At 39.9% G+C, this 14,226-nt stretch overlaps 1 protein-coding gene across 1 annotated transcript; it reads left to right on the forward strand.

Moving 5' to 3' along the window:
• The first annotated feature begins 189 nt into the window (after positions 1–189).
• limd2 (LIM domain containing 2) lies at positions 190–14,006 on the forward strand. The gene is made up of 4 exons (XM_080044509.1): positions 190–374; positions 10,174–10,218; positions 10,430–10,566; positions 11,046–14,006. The coding sequence occupies exons 1-4, from the start codon at positions 372–374 to the stop codon at positions 11,206–11,208; spliced, it is 348 nt and encodes a 115-aa protein (XP_079900635.1). The 5' UTR covers positions 190–371; the 3' UTR covers positions 11,209–14,006.
• The last annotated feature ends 220 nt before the right edge of the window (positions 14,007–14,226 follow it).

A 14,226-nucleotide genomic window follows, 5' to 3' on the forward strand; every position in this document is an offset into this window, starting at 1 on the left:
AAATATATATAACAGTCTGTACAGGTGGGTTATTTAACAGTTTTTTAACCATTTTAGGTAAACATCATTGTTCGACTCGTAGTTGTCATTTGTCCTACGACCCATGAACGCGTCAGAAGCAGATGCGAACCAATCGCGTGCGACATCCTGCTAAAGAGAATAGAAAAAAAGCGAGAGAAAAAAGAAAAACGTTCTCCGTTGAAAACCCAAACCGAGACGTGAAGCGAAGCGGAGGCTACAAACTCAGTCACACCGGCACCGGGGACCAGCCAGCAGCGTCTGCACAACAACACTAGCCTCCCGGTAGAAGTGAATGAATCTCGGATATCAAAGCTCCAGAATCCCCGTTAGCAGCCAGACAAGCAGCGCAGATGGTGAGTCGCTTTTTGCACCGTCTGTGTCTGCAGCCTCCCCTCCTTCCCTTCTGCTCTCCTCTCTCGTTTTTTTGTGAGATGAGGTGAGGTGATGATGGTGTCGGTGCACTCGTTAAAGGTTTAGCAAATGTGTATTTTTAAAACTGCATTTATAGAAAGCTGTATGTCAGTTCATTCACATTTGAGAAATGGGTTTGTTTTTAATTGAATATAATTATAGCCTACCCCACGCCGTCGTGTAGTCCTCTAGTCTAAATGCTAACAGTGCACCGCTTGTTATAACGTGTTTTAGTTAGCTAGCTTGCTGGCTACTTAAAATGAACCAACGGGGTTATATAAACCCAAATAATAATACATTTAAACACAACTTATCCAAGATCATTTGAGTAGCCCTGTCACCTGTGTCCAGAAAAACAATTGAAATCTGTAATCCTTATCAGCCAATTTGCTTGTTGATTGGTGGTTTTACATGAAATAGCGTTTTGTTTTGTTGCTGTTGTTCTTACAAGCCTGTACCAGATTCATGTTTTTCAAATGAAAAAATAAATATTACATTGAGCTCAACCTGCTGAGTGTTACATAAAGGTCTGTAGGCTACTAAAGCAAGCATGCCGTGTTGTTCCGACAGTGAAGTAATCTGTAATAGGGATTTTCAAGTGATTTAACCCCACAGACCACAAACAAAGAAAACTAGACAAATAAGCGCATATACATAAGCATATAATCCATTTCAAGCTTGCAGAATGTAATGATGAATTAAGTCAACACTGCAATTATGATGGCGCACCCTTCTGATCATAAATTATTCCTATATTAATTTCATTGAGCATGTGTGAAGCTCATAATAACCTTTATTTAACCAGGTAAGTCTCATTGAGAATACAATTAAGATTATTCTATTTACTAATATTAACAATAATTTTAATACTTTTTTTCTTCGTACAACTACTTTTATTTGGTTGTATTGTTGAAAGTGCAATGACAAATTATCCATCTAAAATCTCTTCTTCAAGAGAGACCCATTTTATCCTTCTTTTAATCATGTTTGGGATATGATATTTCCAGGGAACATGAGTAACCATGTAGGTACTCATATAATCATGTAAAGCAATCTCCAGTTATCATACACAGGTTTCCCAAAAGAGGGATTTGGGCTTATAAGGTTTGAACGCAGGATAAAAAGCAGATAATTAAACTTTGGTAAATGCTCCTCCTAAACAGGGATTTAGTGGAATCTACTCTACGACCTACAATAGTCCCTGGACCCCGGTTTTGGGGACATAAATGTCCACTGTAGTTTATGAACTCTTTCACCTGCTGCTGCTGAGATCAGCTGAATAGAACCAAATGGATGAGTGACTCCGGATAAAAAAACAAAAACCTCTTGTTACATCGGATTGAAACTCTACTCTAGGTCGGAGAAAACGATAGGCCTATGTGTTAACCCTCCTAATTTACAATTTTTCTGTGCCTGCGTTTATGTTGTCGAGCAGTTAACAAACCGTTCTGTGGGCTGGTAAAACCACTTTTTGTATCCATCCAGAGGACCACATTTACAGCAGTCTGTCATTATAGCCGTGGCATATGGCAATGAGGCTTAAGCAAGTATATGGTCATTTTCATTTCCTGCCCCCTGTCAGTCAGTGAAAGAGCTGACAGCACAGAGTGACACTGGCTGATTTACGTCAGTATTCTGGTGGATTTGGAGAAGCCGTGGTAGCAATATGACGTGCGTGTCCAAAAGAAAACCCCCAAAATAATGCGGATTTAGACAAAGCACTTTCTGCAAAGCTGCTGTGAGGACTAATAACATTTTACTTTGTTTGACCATATGCTCTCCTGTCAAACAATTACCATTAACGGCCCAAAAACCTGATTTGGTCGGCTTGTCAAAGAGCCATATGTTAGGAAGGGGAGGGTAGTTTCCTGCTGTCAGATGTGGTGGTAAATGGGTCGATGGAGCTCCAGGCTGAAATGGTCAGTGTGATAGATTTAACTAGCAGCACAGGCCCACATGACAGGGTAGTTGTGTCAACATGAAGCCATTTTTCAGGCCTGGTAGATGTTTTTCAATGTTATTTAAAGGTGGAGTCAGCGATTCTGGACAACGCTTGTTGTCGAAATCAGTGAATCACGATCCGCTACCTGTCCGTACTGTGTCTACTGAGAAAAACAACAATTTAAACAAAGGGGCCCACTGTAGCTACTAGTCACATGCCCGTTTACAGAGGACAAGGCTGTGTATTAACACTGAAACACAGGTAAGGGATTGTGGGGGACTCTACAGGATTGCTGACTCCACCTTTTTTAAGGGATGGAAGTATGGTTCTCATTTTTATTGAGGGCTTGTTTTGTTTGTGTATTGTTTTATGATGTGTGCTGCTGCCCATGAATGTCACGTTTCTGCAAACCAGCAATCAGTCAGTTGTGTGCAGAAAAGGTCATTATTTTCCAGTCAATAGACACATGTCTAATTGCCAATTTGGCACATGTAGGCCCTGTGCATGCACCCCATCAAAAGCTCAACTGTTCAGTTTTTCAAAAGGCATGATGTTTGTTTTTTCTACCCCGGGGAGAAACTAATCTGACTTTAGACTCTGTAAACTCGTATGGAAGTCTTCTGGCTCAGATGTCCAAGGCAAAGATTTAACACATTCTTTTCACTGTGATTAGTTTAAATAATTTCTTTTTCCCGACGTAGTTCACTGAAAATCAGTTCGTAGGACAAATGGGTTCAGCTGTACTACCAATACTGCAACCAATTAGTGTCAGAATTAGTGTATTTTTCTTTTGTTATTGATCTTTATTTAGGATTTGTGTTCAATGTTAACTCCTCTTCACTGCTTGGGTAACAGCAGCTCCCTGAAGTCTAACAGTTATGAATAGTTTCAGTAAAAATTCTCCAAACAACGACAATGCTTTCAAATTGCTTTGCATCTCCGTTGCTGTCTGTACAGGTCTGACCTTAGGGCAGACTGTTAAGAAAAACAACAGGTGTAGAGTTACCTCCAGTCCACACAGTGTATCATCAGACAATAGTAAGAAGAGGCACATTGTACTGTATACTTTGCAGAATCTGCTCTGTGGGAATCTACTCATAGCTTAAACAATCCAGATGCAATCATTGGGAAATAGCTTCTTAGGGGAATTAGTGTTTTCTCTGTTCTTGGCCTTTATCATTTCTCTGTGCCCTTAGGAGCCTTCATTTTGTGATGGAAATTCTCGAAAACCACTGAGCAGATATTTGCTTGTGAGATTTGTTTGAAGGCATGATGAGGCACGTTGTCCTGAATTCCTGTCCTGGAGGAGAACTTGGTTGTGAAATGATCTACCGTTTGTTCACCATCTGATCAGCTGGGTCTTCTCTACTCTCAGCGAGCTTCAGAAAGCACAGCTTCAGAAAGCAGACAGTCGGCCTCTCGCTATGTGAACTCAACATATTTCTCCGGCTCTTAAACGCATTCTTTGACAGGTCGTCACTGGTTTCTGTTCTTTGCTATTTAAAATGGAAAAACTTAAACAGACCAGCTGCTGCAGCATTCCAGCTCCAGCCATTGCTTCTTATGAACATAGTGATGTATTTACTGTGTTGAAAAATTTGACAGTTGAAAATGGTCCCGTTTTTATGAACATCACAGATCTGAACAACATACGGATAAAGATCAGCGGTATAAAATGATAGATTAATTACTGTTTTCTTTTAAGAGGAGACCATTGAAAATAGTCCAGGAGTGAGCTTGGTATCAGACTGATCCCTGACGCTAATGATCACATGACTTAACTAGTTTTAATGGTGCCCTCAGGCCACTGCTTCAAAGAAGAAGAAACAAGAGGAAACAGAGGGCTTTCCCAGAATAGTTAAAAGCAGAATTTTAAGATTATGTGACAAAAAGTTGCTGAGTACTAATTACAAGTGAAAAATCAGTATCACTTTTTCTATGTGAAGGGGCAGCTTGCCTCTAAGAAAGGATTCATGCATGGTGAAATCTGGGTTTCGTTACCCATCTATTTAAGTCGTCTACACCTGCAATGATTGTTGGATTAGTCATTTAGTGGGTCAACAGAAAAAATAGTCTGCAACTATTTTTGATGAGCCATTATTCCTAGAAATCATTTTTCAATGATGGTTCATGTGGATTCACTGCTTTAGTTAAATGAACAAACTAATGTTTTTCAGCTTGACCTTTAGGTCATTTGTAAACGCATGCCATGCTACTGCAAGCTACACTTAGATACATCCTTAAAAGGTTGTAGCTGCTGCACTTTAAGAGGCCCTCCAGACAGGAAGTGAAAAGAACAAGTGTCTGTCAGCTGATTAGAGAATTGTTCGATTGCCCTGTGCCAACACACAGTCAACTGCCCTGTCACTGACTCGTTGCATGCAGGAAGCTGAAAAACGGAAGAGAAGTAGTGGCCAGCAGCATGCCTAACCCCTGTCTGCACATCAGGCTATTTCATCAGTGTCCAAACCTTATGTTTAGCAAATACTAACTCCAACATCACAGAAAAGTGTTTGTATTAACCTCATGCAAATCCTGCGTTTTGAGAGGTTTTTTTTCGTCTTCCCAGGCCTGTCCACATAACATTCCTTGTCTCTTCATGTTCAGAGTAATTGATAGTAAATTGCTGTCAAAAGGAGACTGTATATCTTCCCTGCAGCAGCTGTTTTTAGCTGTTGGAGCATTGCCATTACATGCAGGTCCAGAAGGTGCAATATAGAAAGAGATGTTATCTGCAAAATATATGCAACTTGAAGGTGCACGGTTTATGTTGCAAGAACTGGACTTGAAAATAGAGGTGCACCAATTGATGGAATGTTGTATAGAGTACATGTAACATGTTTTATGGTTTGGTTTTCAATGAAAGAAAGAAAGTCCAAGAATGTTTGTGAATTATAGTTCCTAAAGGGGAAAAAAACGTTATCGGCAAAAGTCGGTCTCTGCAGATTAGAGTCAACTTGTCGTGGTTAGTGTAAAGCCAGACTGCTTTGTGACTGATAGATGGGCTATTGTTTGTCTTTGTTTTAAGGATGGGTTTCCTCACATTAGTTCTCTCTGCTGTCCCAAATTATTATTCAATGATCATGTTTCTTAAAATATGGGTTGATCGAGTGTGGGAGCCTTTTTTTTTGTTTCAATGACATAATCCGTTTGTTAACATAGCGTCTGTCTGCCCTTCTATGGACCTGTTGTAGTAAATCGTGCAAAAATAGTGTGTATTCAGTAATGAGCAAGTGTGAATCAGATGGGTGGTGTCTATCTAACATACTAGGAAGAATAAAAGGAACAGATCCTTCTTCCATTTGAACTTATCTTCAACCTGTTGACCCGTCACCCTCGTAATAGTCTTTAGAGTTGGTTTAATTGTTCTAAATAGCCTGTGATCCCCATCAGCAGATAATGTAGCTCGTGTAAACACTGAGATTTAGACAAGAGAGGGGTCTAGTTTATAGTTGCGCTGCCTGTTTGACGTCCATCACAGTAAAGGACTCGCACACATCGTTATGGGCTTGCATGCTTTCCGAGCTACATCAAATTCTCTTCCTATTACAATGCTTTTCCCCTGATGTGGAAAGAATAAGGACAGACTGAAGGGTCATTTAACTCCGCTGTCACAGGGGTGGTCTGTGGCCTCGGGTGGAAAACGCAGCAGGGTTTGTGACAGTAATGGCTTGAAGGTATTTTTTTTTCTCTTGGTTTTTTTTTTTCTTAGAGGACAAACTAAACCACAAACTCTGGTTTCAGTGTACAAATGAAGTAGTAGTGCTGTAGTAAATGTATTTTTGCTGTGAGTAACATTGATACCGCTTTTGGTTCTGTATGTTGTAACTATTTGGCTCTGTCAAATAAAATAAAAATCCCACTACTAACATCTTTTTTTAAGCGAACTAGTAAATCTTTATTTATTAGATCGCAATCACTAATCGCAATATTGTTCGCTATAATTCACTATAACCGCTTTTCTAGTGGAAACCCTGTAGTTATAGCCCGTTAGTTTAACGCAAGTGTGAAAACATGTTAAAGTTTTACAGGGGGGGTTATGTGCCAGACCTTGATAGCAGTAGCTTCTTATATTTACTACAGACACAAGTGTGCTTACAATCTGTTTATTTAACCCTCTGCAAAAAAGTGAATACAATTTTTTTTCTCTAAATATTTAGCTATTCCTTTAAACAAAGAGACACATGGAATCTGGCATTAACCCCCTAAAGTGTACTTGGTTGATGCAACATGAACATACCAAAAACGCACACACACGCACAAACACACACACAGTCAGAAATATGCAGGTGAGCTTGAGTTTGTAGCAGGAATTCGGTGTGTGAGGTAAGAATTGAACCTCTGTTGCAAGAAGATTTCACAGCTTGTGTGAAAGTGGTCTTTGTTTGGCCGTAGCTTCTCACACGCCGGCATGTCAAATTGCTTCATGTTTCTAACAGTGTTGTTGGACATTGCAGAGCTAATTAATTACAGTAACAAACCCTCTTTATCTATCTATGTTTACACTGAACACCTTGTTCTGTGCGACCAAAAGGCTATTCATTCTAGCCCCTCTGTGTATTTGTCGTGTTTCTTTTGTCCGTTGTTCGCTTCTGAACAAGGATCTTTATTCTGCCATAGTTTATTCACTCTGCAGTTAAAGCATTCTTACAGAACAAGTGGTCATTAGCTTGGTCTCTTACTGGGATGGAAGTCAGTCAGGACCTAAAGGTAGAGTCAGCGATTCTGGAGACCGCCTGTTGTCAAAATCAGTGAATATCTCCTCACGATCCGCTATTTTTCAGATTTTATTTTTATTTTTATTCACCTCGCACACAGTACGGACAGGTAGCGGATTGGGAGGATATTTTCACTGATTTTGATGAAGTGATTTTGCTAACAAGCATTATCCAGACTAACTGACTCCACCTTTTTAAGCTGCTGATGTCCCCGTTGGGACTCTGCAATACTGAGGAAGCCACATGTGTCAAAACTACTTCCTGCCACATTTTGAGCTGTTTGGTGGCAATTGAGTCTCATGTACATATAAGGTCAAAGAGAAGACAAGATGGCACAGGCCAATTCTGAATTATTCCAGTGTGTCTGTGTGTGTGCATGTTTGGAATGCCTGCCTATCCCCTAACATGGTAACTAGTTTGCTTTGTTGTTTTTGCCCAAGAAGAAGAAAAATACATTGCTAATTCAGTGCCTCGACTCAGATCAGATTTCCTTTTTTGGCTATGGTAAATTTCATGATTTCATATGCACCGATGAAGCCCTTATCGACCTCATAATGCTGCTCTCTCAGCCTCCCCCTGAGGTGAACCTTACATCTCACTGAATGCACTGTGGGAACTGTACACATGAAAACTTGAGTTTTCAACCGTGTGAAGTCATTTTGTGAAGATGAAAGTCATGTGTGCCAATAGTTGTACTCCAGCAACAGGAAGTGGTTGAGTGTGCATGTTGCTAGATAACCGGCAAAGTGTGCGCCGTCAGTAAGTAGCAGAAGCATTATTCAATCTCAAGGGGATTCGGGGATGAAGAGGAGACGGCAGACAGTTGAGATGTGATTGCATCCAGAGGAAGCTTAATGGCCTCTCTGTTAATGAGCCAATCATTTCATCCGGTTCTCGTAAGTGCAGACAACACCCTTGCTCTTCCGCCCGCTCAGTTATTCACTGGTGCATTGAGGTTAAGGGGTCAAAAATAGTATGCAAATTAAAATACCGAGGCACACTTCATGCTGTTTTGATTGCTTATCAAAGCGTTCCACTCTAATCGTTGAGTTAACATTACAATGGGTTTTGTGTGTTTTGTTTTCTGTACTTGCCAAAACAGATATTCACATGTATATTACTATATTATCTTTAATTAGTTTATCTTTTATTTTCTGTAAAGTTTTATTTAGTGTGTGTGTGTGTGTGTGTGGTTTATGTAGACGTCATGATATAAAACGACTTACTTGGACGGAATATTTGATCCAAATTGTCTACTCAATCATTGGTCAATAAATAAGCTTTGGATCTCAACTCATGTGAGCAAGTCATCATTTTTTTTAAGAAGACATGTCGGATCCATTGCTGTAGTGGATTCTTGACTTGTTATTTTGCCTACAAAGCAGGACAATTTTGCAAGTCAGGGAATAATAGCCCCGCAAAAATGAATATCAGCAGTTCCCCCTGACGCCAAACATCTCTTTACTCTTTACAACTCTGGTAGAAGCCCCTGAAGCCCCCGCCAGCTCCACCACTTCCTCCACCTCTAGCCAAACGGCCTTACATAACAGGGTTTTAGCAAAGTCTGCAGTGGACTTTTCCCCTTGCCTTAACAGAGGCTGCCCTTCTTCCCCGTACACTGGCTTTTCCATGGCAGTTACTGTGTACACGTCTGAATGCCTCTCTGTCTGTTTATTATCCGCTTGAACTACCTGTTAGCCCTGCTTAAAGATTGTTGCTGCTGAGATACTGGAGCGGGCCAGATACAGTCATTACTTCTCTTAGCTTGAGACCCTGAAAGCTTTTTTCTTTTTTAACCTTTGAAAGCCTACGGGGAAGTCTTTCAATTCTTTGTGTCACCATGAACCAAACTGTAATTATCTGACAAACGTATCAAGTTTGCACGGAAATGTGGTGATGTGTGTGAAATGGCAGCCATAGAATTAAAGGGTGAATCTACAAAGTGCATAGTTGTAGGGTAAAGTGGAATAAGTGATTCATTACATGTATGAAGTTGCAAAAACATGAAGTCATCTTAAAGACGGGCAGAAAAGGTGTCAGTGTTGTTATAATGTCCCTGAGACATTTCCTGCCATTTCTATGGCAGGGTGATATGAGCAACATCTCCTATCCCGGTTATTTCATTGAACCCTATTTCATATACAATGACACATGGAAGGGCCTATCTTTTAATACATTTTTAATTATTTACTCGACAGTAAAATGTACTTACTCATATTTGATTATTTACTCCATTTGAAGTAGTTGTGCAAATATTAAAGCATGTAACAAAATAGAAAATACTATTAAAGGATAAATAAAGTTGCACTTTTTAACTGAATAAGCATACAAATAAATACAGGCCTATCAGGAATATTGTCATATAAAATACCAAATGGAAACATTTTCCAGTTTTAACTAGAGCAGCAAAAAATGACTCGCATTCGCAGTAATGTGAAGATAAAATGAATTTGAACCTAAAATGTAAACATGGTAACAAAACATTTATTTTTTTGAGGGAGCCGTTCTGCAGTGCAATTAGCAAAGTACAGTTTCTGGTCCTGGTCAGACTTTTCATTCTCAAACCGCATCCATACTAAAGAAGTAGCGCCGCTTTTAGCTACGTGCTTTTCGCCCTGTTCATGCGATGTTGCCCCTGTGAGGTTTGTTTACTGGATGGCCGGATCTGGCCTGTGCTGCTATGTCAGGGCCGCCCCATGCGGAGTCTCCCACTGTTCGGCTCACATGTCCAGACAGAAGGCACCTGATCCTCTCCCAGGGGTGCAAAGAGAGACAGATGGAGCCAATAGAAAAAGGAGGGGAGAAAGAGATCACATCGACAATGCTAACACACTCGCTAAAGGTAACAAGAGGACAAGGGAAAATACGTTAGGTGTTTCTTCTCTTCGATTCTTGTGTAGCTCCGTTGTTGCATGTAACCTGATAGGGCCGTTTTCCACTGTTGACCTCCTCACCTAATATGTGTTGTTGCACCTAAGGGCGTAACAGACATTTTTACCCGAATTTGAATTCAATTGTTATTTTTAAAAAAAGGCAATGGATTCCATTGATTCAAAGTTTGTTTTTTCTGTCTTTATCCAGGACTCCAGAAAGACTACTGAAGAGAAGCCTGTCCAGCGATCTAAGGTTAATATCCCTTGTCTGTCTTTTCTTTCTCATCCCTTATTCATAGTTGTATGTTCTTTTGTTTGCGTTAGTATACTCTTTTATCTCAGCACAGAGCAAAGGAAGTCTTTCCTGCATTCAGTGCATTGCTAGCTTTCATCTCAATAGGGGTCGAGGCCTAGGTCACTGCCTGTGTGTGTCTGGTAGTAAATCAGTGTGTTTATGTGCTCAGTCCTTCAGCTTTAAGACCCAAAAGGAAGTGTGTTCATCATGTGAGAAGACTGTCTACCCAATGGAGAGATTGGTTGCTAACAACCTGGTCTTCCATTCAACATGCTTCTGCTGCAAGCACTGCAATGCCAAACTCAGGTGAGTGTATATAGTTCAGTTCACCCTTACACCCTTTTTCTATCTGTGCTGAAGGTGGAACTAGCAACTTATGGAGAATGCTTCTTGTCAAAATCGGTGAATATCTCATCACGATCCTTAACTTGTCCTTACTGTGTGTCTACTGAAAAAAAAAATCCACTGTCAATAGACAGCCTAGGCTATGTTAATTGGTATGCTCCTAGCTACGGTTGGCCCCTTTTTGTTTACATACTCTTTGTTTACATACCCGTTCAAAGAGACTAAGCTGTGTATTAACACCAGATTTGTTTCAGCGGTGACACAGTATGGACAGGTAGGGGATCATGATGATATAATTAGTGATTTTGAGGGGAAAAAAAGCAATTTTGACTACAAGCTTTATCCAGAATTGCTGACTCCACCTTTAACTTGTCTTTCTGCTTCTCATGACTCCTTTTTCTGGTTTGTGTGTAACGATTTATTTCCTCTCTTCCCGGCAGCCTTGGCACCTTCGCGGCTCTTGCAGGTGAATTTTACTGTAAACCCCACTTTCAGCAGCTGTTCAAAGCAAAAGGCAACTACGACGAGGGCTTCGGACGCAAACAGCACAAAGAGCTCTGGACCGCCAAGGAGTCTGATAATAATATAACAAAGACGGCATAAACATGTCAGCCTGTGTCCCATCCCAGCCATGCCCCTTCCTTTTTCCTCCGATGCATCACAATGAACACATGACTCCTATGCCGGGGTAATGTTAAAATCACCCACCCGCTCCCTTTGCTTTTTAAGTGGCATCTGAACAAAACCGATACTTGCACAAACAGCTAGGCAATGACTGGCCAGTCATAATCATACCACTTTAAAATTCATATTTGGGAATATATTTGGGTTTTATCAATATTTTATTTTTATTTTTCCTGCTTGGAATTGGTAATTGATTGTGACCAAAAGCCTTCTCCGGTATATGGGGAGCGTTATAATAATCACTTTTTTCTTTTGAATAATTTGCACCCTTTATTTTTTGAATAAGTAAACCGTATGCTCAGGCAAACATATCAGAGGGGTTTGGAGAGCATCCATGTTTTGCAGTAGAGTATACACTCAGGTCAATTTTCGCCCAAGAATTAAAAGAAGATTTTGCTTCGTTTCACTCATTTTAACAAAACAACACAAATGAAATGAATAGTCCTCCTCAGTATTGTGTCTTTGCTGTCAGTTTGTCAGGTTTGATATATTTGAGGAACAAACAGGGTACAAAGTACTGTAAAATAACCGCACACACTTCAGCAACAGCTCACCTCTCTTGTTTTCATTTTTGTGTTTAGTTTTTAAAATTGTTCGCTTCATTCCATGGTTCGTTTTTATTTTATTGACCAATTTGAGTCTTATCCTTGCATGTTGGGATGACTGGGTCTAAATAATAGCCTTATCTTATGACTGTATCGATCTTTTGTGTTGTGAATTATTTGTTTGTTCCATTAACTGCATAGCAAAATGGCTTTTTAAAGTTTTTAGAAGCACTTGAGTTGGGATTTGATTGATGTCAATGGCATAAGTTGATCCCGCTCACAGAGCTTTTATTGTGGAAATTTAAGTGGAATTCTCAGATTGTGTTTTGTATACTCTCTGTACATAGAGCTGTAGTTCGTGATTAGTGAACCCCCCTCCCCCCCCCCCCCCCGCCTCCCCTTCATACTGTACTCTTCGTCTTGCACATACAACACATGATCACCTGACACAATGTTGATAATCACAGGGAAACTGAGGCCTCCTTTGTACACATCCCTCACTCCTAGGCTGTGAACATTGGGTTAAATTGGTTACCACAATTACATGTCTGTTACTCAAATGAGGATGTTAAAGGATCGAGCGTAAGCGTTGTGTGAAAACACACAATTTTCTTCCTCCATCTATTTCACACTAGTCAGTTGTTGGCGTCTTGTGATGATTTTCCCTTGCTGTATTTGAGTGTGTTCCTATAACTGGATTGTTTTAAAGGGGATGTTGTCGGATCCAATCCAATCATAGTGTCTTGAACACCCATTGTTATGTGTCCCCCTACCCCCCAAGTCCCACCAGTAAGCGCGGACAGGTTTTTTTTATTTTTAAAATAAATGCCTTCCTGTTCTCATCTCCTGTCTTATTAGCTAAAAACACCATAGCACATGGACCTATTTTTTAATATTGTAGTAATACAGTAGGTGTCTGAGAGACGCTTTGTCACAGTATTGGTCCCCGGATGTGCCCCTGCATGCTGCATGTTAAGCCCAGTGCAGAGCACCCCCTGCTGGGGAAAGTGTGACATTAGCGTCTAGTGTGAGGGAGAAGGAAAAAAAACTTGCCCCTGAACTAAACGAAGCCTTTATTCCAAGTTTTGGAATATGTTGCCTCAGTCTGCAGTGCAGCTACTGCACTCAGGCCACTTTTCATCTTATTTAATTCCAACTCCCAAGACAAATTGACCCATTTAGACAAGTATTCCACATCTATATTTCATTCTATACCAAGAATGAGTCTAAAGCCATTCAAATCTCTCATTGTAGACATTTTGCTGAATACCGCTGAGACTTGACTGACACTTGAATGACACAAAGTATTTTTTGTGACTGGAGGTTTAACTGTGAATTTGACCATGCTGTGCAGAAATAGAAAGCTAACCTTAAAACAGATGGATATTTGCTAGTTGTTCAAAAAAGAGAAGCCTTAGAAACAAATAGTTGACCTTTATTGCTTTTTTTTCAAACTAGATCTTTGAGTCCACAGATCTTAACAAAGAAATTTCCTGATCATGCCTTTTTTTCAAAAACAGACCTGCTTACTTTACTCCAATCTTTCCTATATCTAACCACTTTTTATCTACATGTAATGTACATTAATTGAATTATACTGTGTGACAATGTATATTTTTCAATTTTCTTTTAAAATGGTCCTCTGGATTCCTGAGAATGCTTTAAAATCAAAAGTATTGTATCTAGAAATGCTGTCTTTGTCATTCTCCGTTAGCAGTTCGCCAAGGTGCAAGTACAGAATCTGTGAATTGCAACTTGTAAGTGAAAGCGAGCAAACAAGGTATACACTATACACTGGTGCCAAGAGGCTCAGGTGAATGATAGCAGTGTGACGTTCTAAATGTTAAACCTGTGAGTCATTTCATTTTTGTGCTAAACTTGATGTGGACTTACTTTTCAATGCTGTTGTCATCGACACATTTTAAATGTATGCACATTTGAAAATGTAAACTATGTTACAGACTTGACCTGTGGAATGAGGTGGCCTTACAGCAAAAGGACGCTTGGACTGTGTTTGCAGTCTTTCTCCTCTATTCTCCCCTTCTCTCTATTGCTTAGTTGTGGTATGGAAATGTAACATTTTAAAACGTAAGCGCCCCCCTTTTTAATCCAATACACAATCATTTTGTGCATCTTTTTTCTTGTTTTTATTTTTTACATGCTTTTGGAGAAAAAATAAAATGCTGGTGTTGATTTAATGCAGCGATTGTAGTGTTTTTATTGATGTAAAGATGGCTTGGACCTTGAATTACCTGGAGCTTAATGACCGAATGCCTTGACTTGATTCTTGTTTGGTTAAATTAAGATAAATTTAGGAAATAGTAAAGCTCTGCACAACAAAATACTGAAATATTGAGCCTCCATGTTAGTGTCTTGATAAGATGGCATCAGG

This window comes from Ammodytes marinus (assembly GCF_949987685.1).
Source record: "Ammodytes marinus genome assembly, chromosome: 16".
Lineage (NCBI taxonomy): Eukaryota > Metazoa > Chordata > Actinopteri > Uranoscopiformes > Ammodytidae > Ammodytes > Ammodytes marinus.